We start from the raw sequence: 23,991 nt of genomic DNA on the forward strand, positions 1-23,991 counted from the left end.
CACCTGAGATGTAGCTAAAGCGATTTTGTACACACACCTAAACACGCTGTAAAATGTACACAGAGCTTCCAGTATAATTCCACCAGCAATTGCTACAGCAATCTAATAATTTCTAGTTGTGATTTCTACTATTTTACTAGTACCTGAAGTCTGGGAGTCGGACAAAAAATGTGCCAAGTAGTAGTAGTAAGAAGCATAACCAGACAGTTCTTCAAATTTTACACATTATGTCTATTAATGCACAAAGGCAGTCAGAGAAACACTCCCAAGAATATTTCTAACAATTGGAAATGCAAAATATTACTTTCAAATGATATTAAATATATAAAAATACATTTTTGAATTTTATTATCTTTGTATATAATACTTTCAGAGAACAGTATATTGCTGAGCTCAAATGAATATGTCTCATGATGATGAGCTGATATTTTCCTTTTAATCTTTTACATATTATTTCATATTAACCAATTAAAGGTTTTGTATGACTCTTTTCATTTTAGTACTATGTGAATTCCCTACTCAAACCCAGTTATTTTCTGCCCACATAATGTACTAACAAAGCCTTTTTGTCTCTCCCTAAAACCATTAGGGAAGGCTTCTCAACTTTTTTTTCTACAGATTTGATTTAATGACCTATCTTGTAGCCTGGGTCACACACATCAATTTCTTAGAATTTAGTAATTTTAATTTAAGTTGTCAGTTGTTACTGTCACTTTGGTTGTTCTGCAGAAATTTGAATTCATGTCCTATCCAAGCTGCTGATTGAGATTAGCACTAGCCAGGTCACAATGGACCAGTTTATGCAAGCCTCTTAATTTAAATTGACACCAAATTAAGTTTTAATTAGGATGAAGGCCCACTTTCTTCATGATAGCAAGTTTCCTAATGCATTATTTGAGTGCAGCTAAGCTACCAGGGAGATGATTACAATAAGAACCAAGTTGTCTTTGCCTAATCTTCTGGACTTTATGAACCAAGAGTCAAAAAGTTAACGCATACACCAAGGTTACAAGTCATGAGTCTCTTCCATCAGGCACCTTTGCATTTGGGAAGAAAACTCACTCATGTTGTCAAGTTACTGCTCTTAGCACCAAACTCGTCTCCCACCAGCCTGATCTTCATTAAACTTACCAATAACTGCATTTCTCTCCTCACTAGTTCTTTATACCAGCTGCAAAATACCTCAGTAAAGGGTCTCAGACTGTCACTGAACTCTCTACCGCTGTAACACATTTGAAACAATGTTTATAAGTTCAAAATGCACTATTAAATCTCCATACTTTGCACGCACAGACTTCCTTGTACAGAACAGTATAAAGAATTCAAGTCATAGAAAAGCTCCATGTGAGTGAATAAACACCATTTTAGTATTCTGCTGCTAACACACACATCTGATCTAAGTTTTAAGTAACTTAATACCACTTCTAGAAATGCCAAAAGCAGTATCATTCTCACCAACTTGACAACTCAACTTATCTGCACTTTGTTGTCATCTGAGTAAAGACCAAGGGGCTGTTTTTTGTGGTTGGTTGGTTTTGGTTTTGTGTTGATGGTGGTTGTGATTTTTTGTTTGTGGGGGTTTGTTTGTTTGGGGCTTTTTGTGTGTGCTTTTTGTTTGAGGCTTTTTGTGTGTGTTTTTTTGGTTGGTTGGTTTTGTTTTGAAGTGGAATATGTTGAGTTAATATTAAAAACACACATACATTCAAGAACATGTACAACACTACTGCCTTAAAACATGAGCAAGTGCTGTGCTCATGTGTTTTCTTACGCAACTACAGATCACGCTTTGTCTCCCCTGCTATTCCAAACTGGGGCATCTTATCTCCCATATGAGGAAAGGCTGAGGCAGCTGGGGCTCTTTAGCTTGGAGAAGAGGAGACTGAGGGGTGACCTCATTAATGTTTATAAATATGTAAAGGGTGAGTATCATGAGGATGGAGCCAGGCTCTCCTCGGTGACAACCAATGACAGGACAAGGGGCAATGGGTACAAACTGGAACACAGGAGGCTCCTATTAAATATGAGAAGAAACTTCTTCTCAGTGAGGGTGCCAGAGCCTGGAACAGGCTGCCCAGGGGGGTTGTGGAGTCTCCTTCTCTGGAGACATTCAAACCCGCCTGGACACCTTCCTGTGTAACCTCATCTGGGTGTTCCTGCTCCGGCGGGGGGATTGGACTGGATGAGCTTTTGAGGTCCCTTCCAATCCCTGACATTCTGTGATTCTGTGAAGGTGAGAGACGTGCATTTCATCTCAGTTTTTGTTTTTTTCTAATTAAGACAAAATAGCCACTTAATATTTACAAACTAGAAGAGGATTTCAGCCCAACTGAAAGGAGAAGGTGAGGAGAATGGGAAGCAAGGTTTGTGTGAGAAGAAAGAAGCTGGCAGAACAACCAATATACAAATAATCTATCAAAAGTATTGCCTCTCTCACATCACAAAAATAAAGACTTTTGCCTGTATTTTCATGTGGCCAGTTTTACTTTGTTTATACTAGTCTAACCCAGCTAAAACTGTGGTTAACATCCCCTTGGCTAAATTAATAAAAAGCATCAACAAAAGATCATCATCCTCTGAGTTAATGGAATGCTAGAAGACATTAGGTTTTTAATAACTCAAAAAGATGACAGGTATTACAGGACACTAAAAAAAAAAAAAAACCTGGCAAAGAAGATGCAGCCTCACAACACTTCAAACCGCGGGTCCCACCGGGACTTCGGTGCGCTGCAACCACTCTCCAGAAAAGCTTCATCCTCCGCCAAACTCCAGCAAAACTCATTTATCTTGTCGCAGGGAGCAGCCGAGCGTGTACTCGCAGCTGACAGCGCGGCACTTCCCAGCGCAGGCGGCTGCCCGGCCCCGCGCAGCCTGTTCCCTCCGCGGGGCTCCAGCGGCAGCGGTTCCGCGGCGCTGGCACCGCTCATTAGGCCCAACAGCTGCCTCCCCAGTCACGCCAAGACACAAAACTGCTTTGCATAACAATCTGCTGAAATTTCACACATAGGGGAGGAAAAGAAGAAGAGGGGGGGAAAAAAAAAAAAAACAGTTGGAAACGTTGGACCATGAAATGCTGATGCAGAACCTTTGTTGGCAATGCATCAAGAAAAAAAAAGTTAACACTGCTCTTTCCATTTTGATCTGCAATCTGTACTGGGATTTACCGTGGAACACTCGGAGGTAACATGTTTTTGTGTCTGTGAAAAAGTGTCTACTTGTAAGCATTAATATGTGTGTGGGACAAAGTTCTGGAGAAAATGGACTAAACCAGAACTCTCTGATAAATTTATTCAATGCACACCAAACTGTAATTAAACAGCAAGATTTGAGTGCTCAAATAACACCCCACTCATTTTAAGATGTAAAATTCAGGAACAAAACCTAGAGGAGTTGTATCTGAGACAGCAGTTCCTGCATAAGATTTTCCTTCCTTTTAGGGGAACAAAGTTCCCCTATAAAACAAAACAAAATAAAACATCCCCAGGCAAAGCCATTCGCAGGGAAGCCAGGACCTGGGCTTAAAAACCTCCAGATACAGACAAGTGTTTGCCCAAAGTAAAGGGCAATGGCTCAGGCCGTGGGAGTGCAGTCAGGTTTTGTAAGTGCTAAAGGCACTTGATTCCAGGAAGAACTACACGTACAATTCCTAAGGTCTGTTTGTGGATTTATCTCCAACTGGAGAAACAGTAAGAAGAAACCATGAAGGAATTAACACTGAATGGGGAGATGAAGAATTCAGAAATGATTGTTAGCACTGAAAAGTCACTTTTTTGGTGTTTGAATCAACAGTGTCTATTCCAGATACACGTGTTTCATGACATTTAGAGAAAATTGACAGTATCTCCTTTTCTCTCTGTTTTAAAATAATGAAATTATACAGGAATGAAAACAATTGCTAGCTTTTACAAGAATTACTCAATGGCAACTTAGTACATTAGTTAAGGTGCAGATATCATTAAAAATCAATCCATTATATAATGATGGGATAAAAAAGGTCCATTTACTTCTGCAGTATTGTTGCATATGTTAAGTAAACTTTAGAACAACAGCACGCTACAAAACATTATGTTCTGTTCAACAGGATACAAATGAAAGGCCTTTGGCTATGCCCTTCCAGGGATCACTTGAAAAAAATCATGGCACTTTTTAGTGCACACATTCAGGAATGGAGTTCAGATTCTTCCCATCTACTGCAGCAAAGCTTAAAGCACTCATAAGCAACTAGATACAGATTTACTGCCTACATCCTCTTTAAAGTGATCGACAAACCCCTGATGGCCACACTGAGTACAGCTAACCTCTGTATGTTACATATACCCCACTCCCCAAACTAAAACACCTAAAGGTTTGTTGTTGTTTGTTTGTTTGTTTTTCTCTTAGTTACAGGGCTTTTAATTTTATGCACTTACTCTTAAAGCTTAAGGAGTAGTTTATTCAATTTCTTGTATTTCTTTATTCATTAGGAAGCAATTTCTAACATGAGGAAGCCAATGACAACAGAAAGGGTTCAAATACATAAAGGAAGCAAAACTATCAAAGAATATTATCTTTCAAAGCACCTTTTTTTGGTCACATCAGCAGCTCCATGACAGTGCTGTAACATTCCTGGTTTACCAAACTACTCATATACTGATATATAACTAACAGTTATAGAATTACTCACTTCGCAGAATTTCAAGAGTTGCTGCAGGATGCCTCCCTCCATTCCAAAGTGCACAGTGTTGGTTAGATAGTAGAGAATGTACTAAGATTAGTTACTCAGAACTCCAAGCAGTATTTCCTACAGTGAAAATCAGTTGCAAGGGGCTTTGCTATGTCATCTCTGTACATTCCTTCTCCAGGAAACAGGAATTAAACTTCAGAGAGTTTTGATTATTCTTTTAAAATAAAGATGGCAAAAATAATCCAAAGGAGAAAAAGTTTAATTGTCTTCACTTAAAAAAAAAAAAAAAAAATCTGGAGTAGTTATAGAGTCTCTCTAATATCAATTCCATATCACATTTTCATGCCTTACCTCCTAGCTTGATGATAGCTTTCCTTGTAAACATTTTAAGTTGATACTAGTTATTGTGGCTTACAAACTCAGTCACGGTACATTTACGTGCACATGGTAGCAATCGCCTAACAAAAACCTTAATTTTTTATCTGTTTTCTTTGGAGTCAATCTCAGCAGGTGAAGAGATGCATGCATTTACTGAAAAAATAAAACAAAACACCCATCAGAAACATCTGAAGAATAATAAACGACCTTAGCACTGGGAACCAACTTCAGATTCTATCAAATGGCGAGCTGAGTCAACTTACAAATATTTATCAAAACTGGTAAAAAGATACCGTAAGACAACATATTTCTGGATAGCCAATATGAGCTTCAGCTGTTAGCATTTCTTTTTCATTGTCACCCCAATAAATGGCAAAAAATGGTAGGCCTAGACCTATACAGAAAAATGTGATAAATGCACATTCATCCCGCTTTTTATATTTTTATAGAAGAATGCCTGCCAGAAAGTAGAAAACATCATAGCATTTGTTCTTCTTGGTCCTCGCTAGCTTGAGAATTAACAATTTAAAGTTGTCTTAACAACTCCAAAGAACCTTTTTGTATACAAAGTTGGGATGGGAGGAGGTTAGATTAGAAAATAGGGTAATTCACGCTGTGCAAGAAAGCAAAGACAGGTAACCTGGGTGAGCTGAAAGCACGTAAAACATGTTGGCCCCAGTCTGTCCTGAAACAGGTACAGGAAGAGGGTACCAACATGGCAAGTAAGACCAAGTCAGGGGAGTGCTTCAGCTGCCAGCTAATAAGACAAATCTAAGAAAACTGCTGAAACCTTACTTTTGGTTTACATTTATTACATACATGTAACAGAGCATGTTTTTTAATATGTACATGTTTAGAAGTACAAAATAAAAAAACAGCTAACCCTACAGCTTAAAGTCCAGGCTGTAATCTTCATTTAAAGTGTGTAAAGAATATGTACATGCAAATGTGGGATCAGAACAGCGTCTGAAATGGAAGTTTGGGGCTGTTTTCAACAAAACACAAGAGAAAATGGAAAAAACACAGCATAAAGGACAAGCTAGGAATACTAACAGTAATATGAGAATCATCTCGTTAATCAGTAAGGTTTGGGCAGAAAACTGAATGCTTTAACAGGAAAATTTTGCCTTTATTACAGTAGCAGGATTGAGAGATCCACACATGGTAAATGTCTAAGGCATTCTTTCATTAGAAACAACAGAAAAATGGTAGACAAAGTGTCCCTGATGGCATTAATAGCTGAAGTAAGAACACAACTATCTTGAAAAGTACAGATGCTTTAAACTGGTCGAACTCCACTGGCAGTGACCAATTTATGATATTTTGTTTGGCACAAAACACTCCCTCTCCCAGCACAGCTTTTAGTCAAACGTGCAAAACTTGAATGTCTAGAACTACATCTAGATACGCTTTAGCTTCACCAAGAAAACGTGGCTGAAGCAGAATACCAACAGTAACCTCGCAATATTGGGGATATCTAGAAGACTACTTTCCACCAGGGAGGTCTGTCTATTGACACTGCTGCCCGAAGCGCTGGCATTTCTCCCTTCCCCATCACTTGGTCTTTCAAGTACAAGACAGACACCTACCAGGGTACAATAATTGCATTTTGCAGAATAAAGAAAGTGGGAAATCCAGCTGAACTTGGCAAAATAGAGTGTCCATGAAACTAAAGCAATTATTAGTCTCTTTACAGAGAATGCCATTTTGACGTTGACTCCCTATTCACTAAATATCAGAATTCAGCCCAGCATCCTAAGCAGCCGCTGCTTAAGTATTTTTATATTCTTTAATTCCGATTCTCCAGCAAGTGTAGGAGTTTGAAAACAAGAAGCTGAAGCAGCAAGACATATCTGCAGTTCTTTAGTTCCAAAGTTCTCATGATGAAGCACAACTCACCACCTGGTTGCATATGTAGAGACAAACAGACAGCAAATGAACAGAAACTTTCCCTTCCCATCTCCTACAGCCACACAACCAGAGCGAAAGGAGAAAGAATACACCGCAGCCTGAAAGTGCTGTAAACCTTGTTCATCCCTTCTTCACAAATAACATAAGATACACTTTCACCAAGTTTTTCTCCAAGTTTGCCCAGAGAGTTAACACAAAGGTATAGATTCAACAGCTAACACACATTCATGCTTGATGCACTGGCTTAATCTAGTTACAAAGATCAGTAAGTTTGAGAAATCATAAAGAAACTTCATAACTTTTCCTGGCTAGGTCTAAAGTATCTGTTCAAATTTTTATTTTTTCTGGAGCCAAAAATGCATTTAATTGCCCTGATAAATTGGTGCATAACTATACACTGAACAATCAAGAAGCATTAACAAAGGACATTCACTTAAGGATAGCAACCCAAAGCTCCTTCTGAACACAGCATTTTTCTATTGGAAAGATGGTATTTGCAAGTCCAGACTTGGAAATCCTGCACGTTTTATTCAAGCATTTCAAGAACTAAATGCCCAACCACTCTAACTTCGACCATCACTAAACAAAACACTTTAATATCTACCAAGTAACTCTTCAGCGGCATAAAGCATCAATATACTAGAAATATATAGCAAAAGCAGTGTATGGCTTAAAATATGTATATGAATCCATGAGCTAATTAGCGTTGTTACCAATAGGGTATTCATTTATTTTCACTGTTACTGAATTGTCAGAATAAATGTACCAAGTCTCTAAAGTACTTGACCGAACCTGTACAGACTAAGACATTTTTAAGCTACAAATAGTAAAATATTTCCAATATGAACATTTTAGAAAGCTCCACACATCAAGATAGACGTCAGCACATACAGAGTACTTGAAGACAGAGGAAAACTCATCAAGCATCAACAATGCCAGAGTTGTTCAACCAGGTCACAGGCTGGACAAAGAACGACCTGCAGAGCCCTCACCAGACAGGGCCGGGCAGGAGTCACCAAACAAGAACAAAGGGAGGCTGGAATGAAAACCAACGTGTAGGTGCCAGAAGCATTTTGCTCTTCAGAGCACCACCTTAGTTTAACTTGAAGAGTTCTAATCAATAATCTCTAAATACAATAATTTCTCAATTGGTGAACAGTTTCTGCTGTACATTATCAAATATTTATTTTAAAGCAGTATCTGCTGGGAAGAGGTATCAGAATTTGAGTTCTCAGTATAATTTTTGGAGGTTTTAATTCAGGAAGTAAATTCAATTAACATGCGACAAATAAGTATCTGGAAAATTATATAAATGCAACCTTTTCCTAGGGCTCCATTAAACATCTCATAGAGAGATGTGATCAGGGATTAGCAACATTAAATTCCTTGAAGTGCGCACGCAATATCAGACAATAACAAAGACTTACATTTCAGCAAAAATCAGTCTTATTTTCACACCAGTTCATTAGTTTTTTTTATCAATAAAGAACAAGTAGTGAGACAAACTGGAGTCACAGCAAACCTAAGAGAAAATGTGACATGATATTTTCTCACTATGCCAACAGGGCACAAAAAACACATGGGCTGAACTGAAACAGTCATATATAAGAAAACTGTAAAGAAGCAACGTTTATAGATTTAAAAACTCCCCTAGGAAGATGCAACTTCACAAAAGACCTGAACGTACTTTGAATAGTCGGCAGAACACAGGCTTGAAGCGCAAAAGTACTACCAATGTACCTAACTTGGTCTTTGAATACCTACAAGTCAAAATATATTGAGCAACGAACTTTGAGGCAAAATAGATAACTCATAAAAAAGAACTGGAGGAAAATAAAGACGACTTTTATCATCACTTAAGTATCTACTAATACAGGAACCAAAGGTCTTCAAGACCAAATCCAGCAGCTAGAAACTGAAACTAGAGAAACTCAGAATAGGGAGGCGTGAAAAATTTAACACGGTAGTTAACTAAACACTGGGATTAGCAATTTCCAGGATTTTATCATTGGAAGAACCTAACATACAACTGGCATGTCTACTAACATTACCTCCTAATGCAAAAAAGGCACCAGTGCAGATACGCTGATCACAACAGCATCCTTCTGGCCTTACTGGAGAATGACTTATTTTCTTGGAGTGTCACAGTAGTAGGCTATAAGAAATATTTTGCTTTTAATAAAGCAAGCAGTTATATGCTCAGAACACGAAAATAATAAGTGATTTCTTAGTCCTTGCACTTAAAAAAAAACCTAAATAATCTACCATAGCTGATGTATACACACCTGTTTTGACAGAACATCACCTTACAGCACAGCAATTTCTTTCCCATTTCGGATGTCAATTCACATTCCAAAATTATACTCTGCATATAACAGGATTCTCTGAACACATCAGCATAATTGTGCTGTGTCTTTACAAGATAATGTGCCATTTTGACTAAATCTTTGATCTAACTCTTTAAGGCTAGTAAAATGAAGCTGAAATGACACTATCCACGTCTTGCCTTTGGTGCGCAAACAGGCACAAAGCTGCGGGGAACAGAAAACGAGGAGGTGTAAAGTCTCAAGCCCCTCCCAATCATTTCCAACACCAGAAGCTGCTGTGGGTGGCAGGAATCCCACGGCAGATGCGAAGTTTCAGAAGCAGAAGCCGCCTAGACGTCTGTCCGTCCCCCCGCACAGGGCCGGCCCCGCCTCGCTGCGCGCGCTCTGCCGCGGGGCGCTGGCGCCACCTGCTGGCGCCGTCGGGCCGCTCCGCGCAAGGCTGCGCCACCGCGGGCGGGAGCGCTCGGGCAGCGCCCGCCCCGCCCCGTAGTCACGGGTTCGATTCCGCTGCGCGGAAGCGCCCCGGGAGAAGCTTCAGGGAGTTCGGGAGAGAAGCCAGTGCCAAGGGAGTGTCAAACACGGCGTGGGGGAACGAAACTCACATTGCAAGCCGGGTATTGCGAGGATTCACAGAATCACAGAATGTTAGGGATTGGAAGGGACATCAAAAGATCAGCTAGTCCAATCCCCCTGCAGGAGCAGGAACACTCAGATGAGGTTACAAACACCTAGATGAGATTACAGTTCCATGACAGTTTGGATCCCTTATGAGGAGGGATATCTGGATGGAGTACGATTTTTGGGGGTTACAACACAATAAACACTGTATGTCAGCCTCAGAATTGAGATGTCTGGCACCTAATTACATTGGTTTAATGCATCAGGAGTTATCTGGTGAAATACACAGGAAACAAAAAATAGCTGCTTCATGAGCTGTAGACAATTCATCAGGTAGTACTTAGCAAGAGGCACTTAAAACTTATGGCTGAGGACTTTAAATCATCACCGTTAATGACTGTAACATCCAATTTACAGAACTGATTCCAAGAGCCTATGAAAATATTAAAGACTTGGCAAATGATTCAACTAGACATTCAGGAAAGCCAAAAAATGTCTTACTTGTACGTATTTTCCAGTCAACAGATAAAACAGTTTAGTCTATGCTGCTTAATGCGGGAAGATTGCTCAGTGTTGATTTGAGAGTAATTTAAAAATATTTTGCCAATAGGCAGCAAAATAAATGGACCAAAACTAAAATCTCTCAAAATGTGTCTTGACTGCAAAACACCGAATTCCTGTCTCCCCTCTGACTGCATCCCCCAGTGAAATACTCATCTTCTGTAACGGAATCATCTCTTCAACAACTGAGAGCTGAACAACCTTGGCCACTGCCCAGTAAAGTCAGTTTAGGGACTGCTACAAGTTACAGTGCATTTGGTGAAAAAAACCTATGTCAATACTAAGAATTCCTACATCCAAAGAACAAAAAGGATACAGACAAACACAAATGTGAAGACATTTGGAATGAAAATGACCTAAGACACTGTTAAAGGTCTGTTCCACTCATAAAAAATAAACTCCCTGATAGTTTACAGGTCTCAGTGACAGCGGCCAAAATAGCAGCTAACAGCTTTTACAGCACAGACCACCACCCCACAGCAGCATCGTTTGGTCTACACATAGAAATGGAAAACCACGAATGTCAATCACGTTCCCTTCTCTGAAAAAATGCCCTGGGAAAAAACAATTAATTAGCTCAGAAAAAAACTGAGGCACCAATTGACAAAAATATCTTCCAGCTTTTACAAGCCATTCTATAAAAAGCGATACCAAGAGTACAAATATGATGGCATGAAACAATTCCAGGATGCAGACCACAAAATTTTCCATCAGAAAAAGATGGCTACTTATAGGGGAAGACTGTTGGGCACCAAATCATTTAGCAAGCTGCAGAGTCTGGACTGGGGGAGTGCTTAAAGAGGTTTTACTGTACATAGGGGTTAGTCAGCAGCTGGAAAAATGAGAAAGTGGATGCTGAAAGTCATAATGCAAACAACACATTTGAATTAACAAAAAATAGAAACATGAATAAATATTTGCGGTTTCTGCTTTGAGCTACGACTAACAATCATCTTTTATTCTGAAGACAGGAAGTGAAATTTCATTCTGAAACAGTCTAGTTCAAACATTCCACAAGCTTAAAAAAAGATTCACTTCCTCGGGTAAAGTATTTCAAAGTTACTTCTGCACTTTCTGTGTACCAAAGCTCTGATGAACAGAATGGCAAGTCAACACCGTAACATAGTTTCTCATGACTACATTTGCCATATTCAATAGTAGCCAGTAAAAAAACTTCAAGTCTAAATTGGCAACTAAAAATGTTACCCAAAACCATGCTCTTGACAGAACACAGTAATCAGTGCTCTTACTTTAATTTCTTATTTTAAGTACAAATTAGAAGCTTTAGCTTAAAGAGTGAAAATTAATCCTGCCCTTTTTCCCCACTGCTTCCAAGAAGTAACCTTTGTTACAGCCTGAGTATCATGACAGGCAGAGATTATTTGCTTGATCAGCAGCATGACAGCAACACCCCTTGTCCTGGTTTTTGCTGGGTTAATTTCCTTCCTAGTAGCCAGTATAGCACTGTGTTTTGAATTTAGAACGAGAATAAAGCTGATAACACACTGACGTTTTAGTTGCTGGTAAGTCAAGGACTTTCCACCTTTTCAGGCCATGCCAGGTGCACAAGAAGCTGGGAAGGGACACAGCTGGGACAGCTGACCCCAACTAGCCAAAGGGATATTCCATATCATATGACATCATGCTCAGTATATATGCTGGGGGCAACTGTCCCAGTAAACCACTGCTCAGTGATGGGCTGAGCATCAACACCAGGTGGTGAGCAATTAAATTGTGCATCACTCATTTTATATATTCTTTTATTGCTGTTATCATTATTGTTATTATTGTTGTTGTTATTATTATTATTATTATTTCTCATTCTGTCCTATTAAACTGTCTTTATCTTAACCCATGAGGTTTACCTTTTTTTTTTTTTTTTTCCCGATTCTCTCCTCCCTGGACTGAGAGGGGTTGTAAGCAAACAGCTGCCTGCCAGGTTAAATCATAATACCCCTAAACTACAGGCATAACCAATGCCAAAAACAACCCTCATACCTTGAGTTACCCTTAATTGTGAGAAGTCTTATCTAGACTTACCATATAAGCAATATGACACCAAGAGCCCTGGCTGCCGTTCTAGAAATTAAGTACTGCTGCATTACATTTGAAAGACAATAGTTAGGGGTTTCTGTGAAAATCCGTCTCATAAAATAGGTGAATGAACTTAGTACCTCAAAAAGAGCAGGGGAACAGTTTCGTTCAGATTGGCAACTGAATACATTTATACCTTTGGAACTTGTAAAACCTGTGAAGGAACTGTCACTTACTCTGTGTGGCCCTGAAAGACATTCACAGAATGGATGGAAGGATCTCTGAAATCCCACAGACGGAAGGTTGTGTCGCGTGATGATGTCACCACAAGACGTTGGGTGGGATGTGTACAACAATGTGTTAGCTCTTGGTCATGCCCTACAAACGCAGATGAGAACACGTAAGGTAATGAAAATAAAGACTTTTCATTTCCACATACACTTGGAATGAAATGTTGATGTTTTTTTTTTTTTCCCCAAACAGCAAAAGAATAATAATCATTCTGAACTCTGATGTTACTACTACTGCTGTGAACATTTACAACTGTATTTGAAAGAACAAAAAAACACACTACTCTCTTCACATAATTATGAAGTAGGAATAGGTTATTGCTACTCAACATGTCATATCAAGTAATTTTGCAAGAATTAAAATTTGGCTACATTCAGTTTAAGAACAACTACTTTATAAGATATATCATAAGCTTAAAAGACAACAAATTCATGCTCAGATGATTAACAAGGTTGGAATTCTAGAAACCGCTACAAAATTGAGCAGCAGCTCAAGTCTTGTACACACTCAAATTGTACTCCAGAGAAACAACTTACTTTTCTCAATATTACAATATCTACAAACAATCCCACATATAAAACCAAACCACCAATTTATCTTTTGTGAGTGAACAAATACCTGTAAGAGAATGGACAAGTTCGGAAGTCTCTACATCGTACAGATTTGCTGTCCTATCCCATGACGCCGTCACAGCTTGCTTGCCCCCGACCAGCCAGTCGGCTGCTATGACAACTCCTTGATGGCTTTTGAGTGAAGTTAAGGGCCCTCTGATAGTGGGACAATCGCTAGAACCTTCTCCGTCTCCATCAGGTTCATCTTTATCTGAACACTCAACTTCGTCTTCTCCGGACATTTGCTAAACAATACAAGAGAAAAAATATTTAGCAGATCTAGGAAGGAATGTCTCCAATTCACATTTTACAGTGTAAATGCTTCCCCCCCTTAATGGGAATGTGGATTACCTAAGCCTGTAGAATCCAGCCTTTTTGGGTACTCACTATCAAAAACTTAGCTCAAGGGCTAAATACCAGTGAGTTAAATGCAGTTTTAGTATCCATTTTAAAACACCTTCTGAACTGTTTAGCTCTGAATTTCTGTCCCCTTTACTATGTGACAAGTCTGTATTACAATTAAGTTTCACTGTAGCACATGTATCAAGGGACTTTTTTCTTTAAATTTTTAAGAACGGGAAGCATCTAACAGGACAATGACTATTTTAATCTTTGGGAAGACAATAATATACAGCTTTATTTTTATCCATTAGAATCAAAAGCATTATATCAACGTCTGCCTGTTGGTCAATACACTGTTGTCATGCAGTGCCGATGTAAACTGGATGCAAAATAAACTCTTTTGCTAACCAGGAAACATCCATCTCTGAACCCTATTTCACCTATGCAAGACAAACATGATTTTCTTTGGTGTGAAAGGATAACATTTGTACTGCTCCTTCAAAACAGAAATGCCAAATCAAAGAAACTGAATCAAACATTTTCCATTCAGAAATCTCCAATATTATACAGCCGCCTCTTGCCCCTACTGAGCTTACTGAGAAGCTTGTGCTATAAAAACTGTTTACACAATTTAGTAAGAGTGCTTTTAAGTCACATACAGCACTTGACAGCCTACAGTAAATACTGACTAAATAAAAGCCTGGGGACATCAAGGTCAGACAGTGTGATGAGTGCTGGCAAGGGTTGATCAGAAATCAAATTTAAATATCCAGTTAAATTGAGACCAAAAATACAAGTCTTTACCATCAGTTTTAAATTCATAGCAACTATAGCAAATAGAGGTGTCTCAGTAAGTTAAGCTACAAGAATTTAACTAGTTGAAAAAGAACATTATTATTTAAAATTTGAATTATTTAAAAAAAGTACTCAGTTCATTTACTTGCACATTTATTACCTTGAACAAAGAGTCAAATAATGAACTTGTAGCTGTATATTCTATTCTGCACCATAGATCTTTGAAAACAATAAGCTATTTTTTAAAATAAAGGCTGAAATATATGTTAAACTAAAAACCTTAAAATCCTATCTTTTGCATTCCTGAAATAGTGTAATTTTTAAATTATGTATAAATTTAACATTCAGTCTTATCATGAAACCTGTATCTGATGAAATTGCTGTGCAATTAGTTTGGTTGCAGTAAGTTGATTGCTTACATTGCAGTCTGCAGTTGGCTGAGGTGTCGGCAACTGCACGATGTACCTCCAGATGTGAGCTGTCTGGTCTCCAGATGCTGCACAGGGGGAAGAAGGGAAAAAAGAGAAACTAGATGAGAACATTTCCATGGACAACAAAAACAAGCTCTAACATTACACTTGGCAACACTGTCTGAGTTGCATCTTTTTTCTAACTGACACCATAATGACCTTTTTGGTAAGCAAGTCTCAACATCAAAGGTTACTTTTCAGGCTTCAATAGTGATAAGAACATAACTCATTATGGAAAATATAGGTAGCAACTAAGTTAATCATTCCTCCAGTGAGAGCAACCACTTAAATACTACACATCAGAACATGAATATCACTGCTGATCTAACATGTAACATGTGAAGAAGGCATTTAATGCATCAACAGGTAACATCCTTCATTTAATGTCTCAAAATACTGGAGTTCCTCCTCATTCAACAATTTCTTCCACTGAAAGTTTTTAGCATGTTTTGAACGAGAAATCCAAGAGAGCAAGTGTGAGGCTATCCTGCATCTGCCTTAAACAACTGAGCTTAACTAGCACCAGTTTACAGCTCAGCAGGTACCATCTGATTTTAGACTTCATTTCGTTTGGACATAAACTTATCCATTATTAGTTAAGTAGAAACTCAAGACTCTCCTTGTTACAAACAGACCAAACATGCTCTAATACCTCGGGGTACAGCACTGAGAGATGTAGACTGAGAAGAAAAATAGTTTCTTATGACTGTGCATATATCTGGCAAATGCAATGTGCATGAAAACACCAGGAAAATTATCCCATCTAATAGACCAAGCAAGAATGTTTAGAAGAAAAGTCAATCTCCTATTATTTCTGGTGTCAGTATTCTGGATGAGAGTTCTAAATCAATCAAATGACACTGAAGAACAGGTCCCTGGAAAGCTTTCAATGGAAATACCTGGCTTCTAGAATCACCTCTCAGAAAAATAATTGAAGAACAAAGAAATCTAGCTATGAGCAGCTTTTCTTTGGTTGGTTGGTATGTTGGGTTTTTCTGCTTTTGTTTGGTTGGTTGGTTTGGTTTTGCTTTTGTGGCATTTTTGTTCAGTTTTGGGGTTTGCGTGTGTTTATTTGTCAGTTCATATAGCAACATTGTTTATAGTACTGAGACAAAGACTACAGTTAGCATATGAAAACAGCAAAATCAAAATTGCCAAACTTAAATCATTGTTGTTCTAGATAGAAGGCATGTTACTCCCTACCTTCCTTTTATAGTCACTGTAGATGCAGAATTAAGCAGTGTTTTAATTTCCAACCTCAAAAATAACTATCCTCATTCTACAATTACTTACCTAACAGCAACAAATTGAATCCAGATCTCTTTTATCCCAAAGCTAGTGCCCTAATTGCTGGACCATACAAACCACAGTATTAACCACATTAGACAGATTCCAAACCCAAAGCTGCACTGATGGTATTCTCAGTCCTGAAAACACCTTTACACTAAGAGTTGTATTTTGCAGTATTTTTTCTGCACACTCAATATATTACAATATTCTTTTCCTTTATTTTTGGAAATATAATGTATTTTGAAAGGGTTAAGATGTATGATTCTAAGTGTCTGTTCCAGAGCAGGTAGGCAAAAATGATATGACAAGCACCAATGGAAAGATCTACCTCTGATTTGTTACGTCTCATAAAAATAATTCAATGAACAAGGACAGTGACACAGCACTAGGAAGAGGGGCTATAACCAAAAAGATGCTAGCAAATGGCATTTATTTTTCCATCATGATTAACATAGAAAAGAAAAAAGCTTTACATACCTGTAAGAGCCACTTGCTCAGTTGGATGAAACTTTACGGAATTTACTGTGTAAAACAAAGTAAAGTTTTAAGCTAGCATACTAAAAGAATTATTTCACAATGTTCTATCATTTAAAAAATTGATAAAAATCAATAAGTCTTCAGTTTAAAGTCATTTTTCATAGTATAGCAATCTCTTAGGTGAGATAAAGCACATTGGTATTTGATTTCAGTACATAAACCTATGCAGTACCAAGGAAACAAGCTTAGTTGATTATACAACAATACATATTTTCTAGCAAGTTATTCCTGAATCTAGTACAAGTGTTTCATGTTATAAAGGATAAACAAATCACAATGAAATAACTGTGTATAAGCTGGCAGGAGATAATGCTCTGGACTTGCATAGAGAATTTAAGTACTCATAATTATTTCTAATATAAAGAAAACTTGCTATATGTGACCACCAGCTTTCTCATTATTGCTTAAGACTGCAAGAACAAACTCCTAAAAACCTAATGTAAATAATACTAATTAGATTTCAGTCCTGCAACCATATGTAATCAAAACGTGATTGCTCTAAAATAATCCTGCAAGAATTCTCTCAGCCTACAAAGCTCGTGTTCTTATTTCAGTGACTAAGATTCAATTACTTTTGATTACTAAGCACTTTCATTTGCAAAATCCATAAGCTTCTCTTCAAGAAAGAGCTTAGAAATCATTTCCACCCATCATACAACTAAAATAGATGCGCATGTTTTCAAGAGAGTGCCATGTAATGAATCTAAAAAGATACTCCTTAAATTGTTCCCACTCAACTAACCCAACGGTGCACCAACGGCTGGAACCCAACAACTTTGCTCTATTTCAAATCAACTGTCAAATGTAAACAAGTTTTATGAAATTAAAAATACATTAACTTTTACATCATTTATAGAAAATTTATTATTTGTATGGATTATAGTGTATAAACATTTTATGTAACTTTTTAAACTTAGTTTACACACAACTGTTTAAATAAAAGTTAGGGCTTTTTTAATTTCCATGGTTACCCAAATAACAATTAAAAAAAACCAAAAACAAACAAAAAACCACCACACACACACACACCTATCAGCATGAAAGTACAAGTGACTGGAGTTTTCAAACATGACTTTATGGAGGCTAAAGATACCCTCTCCATGCAGCAAGCAACCTAAAATATCTGAACAAATGAGTGTTACCTGTTGTTCCTATGCACCTATCTTTGTGCTGCAGGAGCTACAAGTCACATAGCAGGGAAAAAGAAAAGTAGAACTCATGGCTGAAGCAGTTGACCACTCTCTGCAGAACTTAATTCTATTTGTATCTTTGCCACAAAGTTCACGTGATGCGCTCACTGAATTACTTAACCAAACATATCAGGTCAATAATTGCATTCCTCATTTTCTGGGTCCATGACTCTACAGCCCAGGGTATGACTGCTCAAAGTGCTCAACTCTCAATAGCAAGCTAAAGATATAATATGAAAAACCTCACCACCTCTGGTCTATAAAACCCTATATTGTAACCTGTTATAAAACAGAAGGGGGCTAATCAGGTGCTTGCTGAATTGTACACCAAAAATTCAGATTAACATCAAAACCACTTACTGCGCTTCACCTCTCCATCCAAGGAGGGGTTTAAAAACACTGTTTCTGAAATATTCATACTGATATAGAGGAAGATAAATGCCTACAATGAATTGTCTTCAGAACAAGATTTTAATACTGTGCAACAAATTATATATGGGATAGCATATTAAACAAAGTGCAAATAGATGGTCACCCAGCATCTGCATCTTGTATCCCAAACATAACACCAATCCTGAAGAACAGCCAGTTTCTGACGATATTGCTTCTCTTGCATGAGACCTCAATGAGTTCTGATATTTAACTTCTGAGTGTCATAACTGCACCTGTAGATTTCTTTATATGGACTTGTTTATTCATTTAACATTTACAGAACTGTCTCAATACACCTCCGTAAGAAAGAATCATAGTATGAAACATTCTTTCTATGAAGATTAATGGAACTTCACAATTGACTTGTTAAAGGTGTTGGCAAACCTGTAAGTGAAACCACAATAAAGATTTCTGCAGTTGCCCAAACACATTTCCCCCTCCCAAAAACACTCTGTTCCCAGTTTTCACAACCATGCCCTGATCTTACCTGATCCAACGTGCCCTACATACTTGGTAACACACTTCCCTGTTTCTATGCTCCACAGCAAAGCCGTGTGATCTACAAAGAGTAAAAAGTATATGTAAATATTGTTATAAACATACAGTTTTCACTTTCAACCAATTCAACAAACAAGTTGTCTTCAAATGCAGAGCGTACCGTATGAAATAGACTTCAAATGCGGGACAGACTAACTCATCTTGATTATTACCTCACATATAATACATTAAAAATTCCCATCATTTTAACTTAATACACATCTCCCCAAAACAGTAAACATGCTGTCTGTCCCAATCAGATTAATTTGCAGTAAGCACTGAAAGGCAAATTCTACTTTTGATATTTTTCCTAACTTGGTTATATTTTTATGTATAATGTTCCAGCTGCGTATCATGAGATTCAGAAGGAACACAGAAAGCATTCAGTTTGAAGGTCAGACAGTCACCAAGGGCAAGAGTTCTAAAACTATTTGCTTCCTGCATAGATGCATATAGGTCACTGCAGAGTGCTATGAAAACTTACTTAAGAATGAAATTCCTGCCATGTCACTCCTTTACCCCACACACCCCAAAATAAATAATTAATATCAGTATTTGTAAGTGGGGAGAACTTAAATGCTGAACGAGAGAATGGCTGTTTGCAAGTTAAATCAGGACAAAGACAAGACGTCCCACACAGACAAAATGTGTCTCTCAGTGGACACAAAAATTACAAGAGTTTCATTTAGGAAGCAGAGATTTCTGGTCCATAATGTTTATGCCCTCTAAGTATCTTCAGATTCTGTTCCAGTTTCAAAAGACTGTCCCTTCAAACTGACCAATTCTAACTGGTTATGCTTTATTTCCCAAATAATGTGACAAATCCACACAAGACTCCAGGTCTTGGACCATAGCAGATTTAGTGACTTATTCATTAGTACCTGTTTCCTCTCTTAAGTAGAGAGGAAGGAATCCAGCAAGTTACATAAGATCTGAACATTGAGATTTTAAGATTAAGATACTGAATTGCCCCTAGATCCTTAGGCAAAAGCCACATGAATGTAAGAATAAAAGAATATGCAACCTATGATTAAGAACACAGCTTCTACAAAACAAAGGCTGAACCATACTACAGCAGGAAGTCTGCGGGGATCTCTGTGTGAGACCTCTCCGAACAGCGGCTCCACAGCCCACCCAATTACACACTCCAACAGGCTCAAAACGACACTAAGAAGAGTGTGACCTGCATGGACATTAACTGCCACATACGTGACGGAAGTTCAACAAGGATGACTGAACCTTCTACAGGTTAAATGCATTTCAAGGTAACTCCAATTCAAGATTTTTTCAGTTACTGAACTTCTTTAAATCGACTTTTTCAGTGCGGAGCTAAGTATCCAAGTATGCTTTTGATCTACATTTGCTTTAGCTTAGGAATTAAACCAGAATTATCTCAAGATTCAAGCAAGACAAAATGTTACCAGCAGATGCAGTTCCCAACACCACTGGTTGAGTCCTCGCGACACTGATATCCCAAATACCATCCCTGTGGCCAACATATTCCTTTACCAGTTGACAGATTGCCCTTGATGTTGTGGTTTTAAAACTGGATACAATCTGAAATAGCAGAGAGACCAACATTTTTTTTTTCCACATTGACCCAAGATTAAGTAATTACCTCATAAATACAAATAGATACTTTCTCAAAATAATTCTTCAGTGTTCTGACAGTTGACTATTGTCAAAAATTTGACATTTGATGATAGGAAAGTGAGTCTGGATGCAAACATACCTCTTATGGTCTTGTCTTTTTTTTGTCTTTTTTAATAACACCGACCTTTATACAGAACACAAGGTAAACTATTCTATACTACAATAAGACAGTCTCAATGGAGTAATGAGTTGTGCACTTGCCATTCAGTTTGGGTAAAGGATTATAAGGATTAAAAAAAAAAACCACCACCAAAACTTTCCTCACCTATTCCCAAACAAGTATATCTGATAACTTAAAGGCAGTCCATATTATCCAGAGTAATGTCTTTAAAAAAAAATGTCCTTACTACATAATTCTGGTAAAATCTAGAAACATTCCCATTTCAAATGCTCACTGCTGTTCTTCTTCAAAACTGCACAAAACTAATAAAATCAAACATCAACCAGAGCATATGCCATTTTATTTGTGTAATACGGTTTTTATTTGTTAAAAGATATGTCAAATTCATCTAAACATTTGATAAGTATATTCCCTCAAAGTCAAGGCTATTTGGGGAAAACAGAAGACTTATTAAATGAAAGAAAAAAATCTAGCAAAAATGGTAAAACTACAAGGCACTGCAGTATAGGAAGGCTGAAAACACTCAATATCTGCAGAAAGAAACCAAATTCTTGAAATTCTACGTTTTCCAATGAAAAGGAAGTGCAATATTTAAAAAAAAAAAAAAAAAAAAAAAGAATGTTTGTCTTGCTGGAGCACTGTCAGAGACAAATGAAATCAAGACTGGTGAAAGATGACTTAAAAAAGCAAAACTGTTAAAAATACCCTATTTTTACCCCACAAGTCTTGAAGCTCATAATAGTTGTCTGAGAAAGACTATCTGAAAGACTATCTGTTTTGTTAAAACCAAAACAAGAAGACTTCCGTTTATCTGTGTCTTCCTCTGTATACAATTACGGGCAGATTTCTATCTGACCAGTTAAGTCAAAACCTTTAAATGCTTCAAAACAGATCACATTAAGACTCATCTACAGCTTAGTAAAAGTTAAACCTACACTTCAGATACAATAAACTAAGGTTAAAATCCTGGAATAAAAATAAGGTCTTAAGTATGTCATTGAAGCAAATTAATTCCCAAAAGGTCTTCAAAAGTTAAAGAATATCTGCAAGAACATTCCAAATGCCAAGTATGTCAGCTTTCCAATGATGAAATGATCATGTTCTATTTGAATTCCAAATTAACAGCTAATACACATCACTGTTTCACAGCAGAAGGAACGATCGTTCAGGATGCATTGAAGAGAAAAATGGATTAATGGAAAGATGATTAGTTCAACCACACTGCAGAGTTTCCTAGAGCTTGAATACAACCCTACAGACACAACTTTCACATTGAATATAGTCCTTAAACTAAATGGTGTCATGTATGAGAAGTGGAACAGCAGAATTAAGCAAATACTTAAGGACTAACCACTCAGCTCAAATTCAAAACTTGAATTCTTTGAACTCTCAATCCCACATCTGAATTGTGCTTACATTCTGTCTTTCTAATGCTCAGTCAAATCCTCATGCAAAAGTTTTCTAGGACGAACTATCTTCTGTTCATCAACAAGCACAGATTTTCCAAAACTGCAGGACAGTGGTCTTATTGATCATTTAATGGCGAGGCTGTAAAACTCCTTTGGGAATATTAGCAGTCTCAAATTGAAAACAAGGAAGAAAAGAGTTCAACAACACTCTCCAACACCAAATATCCAGATATAGATATTTAACACACACTTTTTCCACACATTTATTTTTCTTTCTTCTTTCTTTCTTTTTGCTGTCCCTCACTTCACATACCAGTAATTGGATAAACTAAGTTAGTATTGCCTGGATTACTTCTTGGTTCCTTAACCATACATAAACAGTTTTCCAAGAAAGGAAATCAAATACTTGCATAAAATGCAACTTGCTAAAAAAAGGCCTTTGCACTGCAGAAAGTTTTTAAAAGTAACTTAAGCAGGTCTCAGATTATCATAAACAGACATTTACAAATCGTATCCTGAGTGCGTTTCAGCTTTGTCTGTCCTCTTTCTTAAATTCCTATATTCTCTCTGAAAAGGGTTGTCAGGCATTGGAACAGGCTGCTCAGGGAAGTGGTGGAGTCACTATCCCTGGAGGGGTTTAAAAGATGCGCAGAAGAGCTTCTTAGGGACATGGTTTAGAGGTGGACTTGGCAGTGTTAGGCTAACGGTTCGATTCAATGATCTCAAAGGTCTTTTCCAACCAAAACAATTCTATGATTCTACACAGCAATTTGTGTAGAATGTTTGCCATGTAAACAACTGAAAATTGCAAATTGAAACACCACAAAAGCAATTGTATACCATGTAAACAATTGAAAACTGAATACAAATTGAAGCAATTGTATGATAAACAAATTGAAACACCCTATAAAAATGTCTCTTAAGGAGACAGGACACATGAGAAATAAGCATGAAAACTTTGACAACTCAGGACCAGTCCAGCAGCATTACACTGTGACTGATGAACCAAATTTCCTGTGGAGCAACATTAAGCAGTGAGGTCAAAAACTACGTCTTCCAAAAAGTTTTATCCCCTTCAGCTGCTGGGTGAAGAAATACCTTCCTTTAAGAGTCCTTTTCCTGATCCAAAAGAATCAGAGATCCTGGAAGTTAGTTTATAATGGAGCGAGATGTAGCTTTCCAGTTTATTTTAGGATTCTGCATAAACTGTTAATGTTTTCCTGATGTCTTAACAACTGTCATGGCCAGGGACTGTTAACATCAGCAACAACATCTTGTTAACATCAAAACACAAATTTCACACAGCAATTCCTGCATCCATAAACAATTGCTGTTAAATTACAGGATCTTGTCCATTAACATGTACAAAAAAACATTTTTTGAGTACCAAGCACTAAATCTAGCCTGTGTCTTCATGATTTGGGCACTGGTGGATAACACTGCTGCTAAAAGCATCCTTTCCTAACATGAATTTTGCCAACTTAATATTCAGACTCCTAACTCAGGTAAGGGATGAAAAATATCTGGGTAGGGGAATTTTCTATGAAGGACTCAAATTAGGCATGTTCGCCTCAGCATTTTCCCCAAGAAAAAAGAACAGATTGCTTTAGTCTTAGTATACTTTACCAATACTAAAGTCAAGGATCAGCTTTTTCATTAAAACAAGCAAATACGAAAAGCTGTTTTCTGAACAAACCTCAACTCTTTATAGGTTGAAATCAGAAAAATGTAATTCTGGGCAATTACACAAAAAAATTAGTTCATAAAACTAAGTCTCTTATAATTACTCACAGGGAAGAAATAAAAGACTTTTTTTTTAAAAAA

The 23,991-nt window shown here is 37.5% G+C and overlaps 1 protein-coding gene across 3 annotated transcripts in view; it reads right to left on the bottom strand.

Moving 5' to 3' along the window:
• The window catches only part of WDR37 (WD repeat domain 37), a 47,901-nt gene that overhangs the window by 5,913 nt on the left and 17,997 nt on the right, over positions 1–23,991 (bottom strand). For all 3 annotated transcript variants that reach the window (XM_082046217.1, XM_082046218.1, XM_082046219.1), the window contains exons 6-11: positions 20,406–20,541; positions 18,935–19,006; positions 16,766–16,810; positions 14,948–15,024; positions 13,399–13,636; positions 12,726–12,867 (exon numbers count right to left, since the gene is read on the bottom strand). In XM_082046217.1, the coding sequence (XP_081902343.1) occupies positions 12,726–12,867; positions 13,399–13,636; positions 14,948–15,024; positions 16,766–16,810; positions 18,935–19,006; positions 20,406–20,541 (710 nt within the window). The remainder of the gene's footprint in view (positions 1–12,725; positions 12,868–13,398; positions 13,637–14,947; positions 15,025–16,765; positions 16,811–18,934; positions 19,007–20,405; positions 20,542–23,991) is intronic.

The sequence above is a fragment of the Streptopelia decaocto genome (assembly GCF_964273445.1).
Source record: "Streptopelia decaocto genome assembly, chromosome: 2".
Taxonomy (NCBI): domain Eukaryota; kingdom Metazoa; phylum Chordata; class Aves; order Columbiformes; family Columbidae; genus Streptopelia; species Streptopelia decaocto.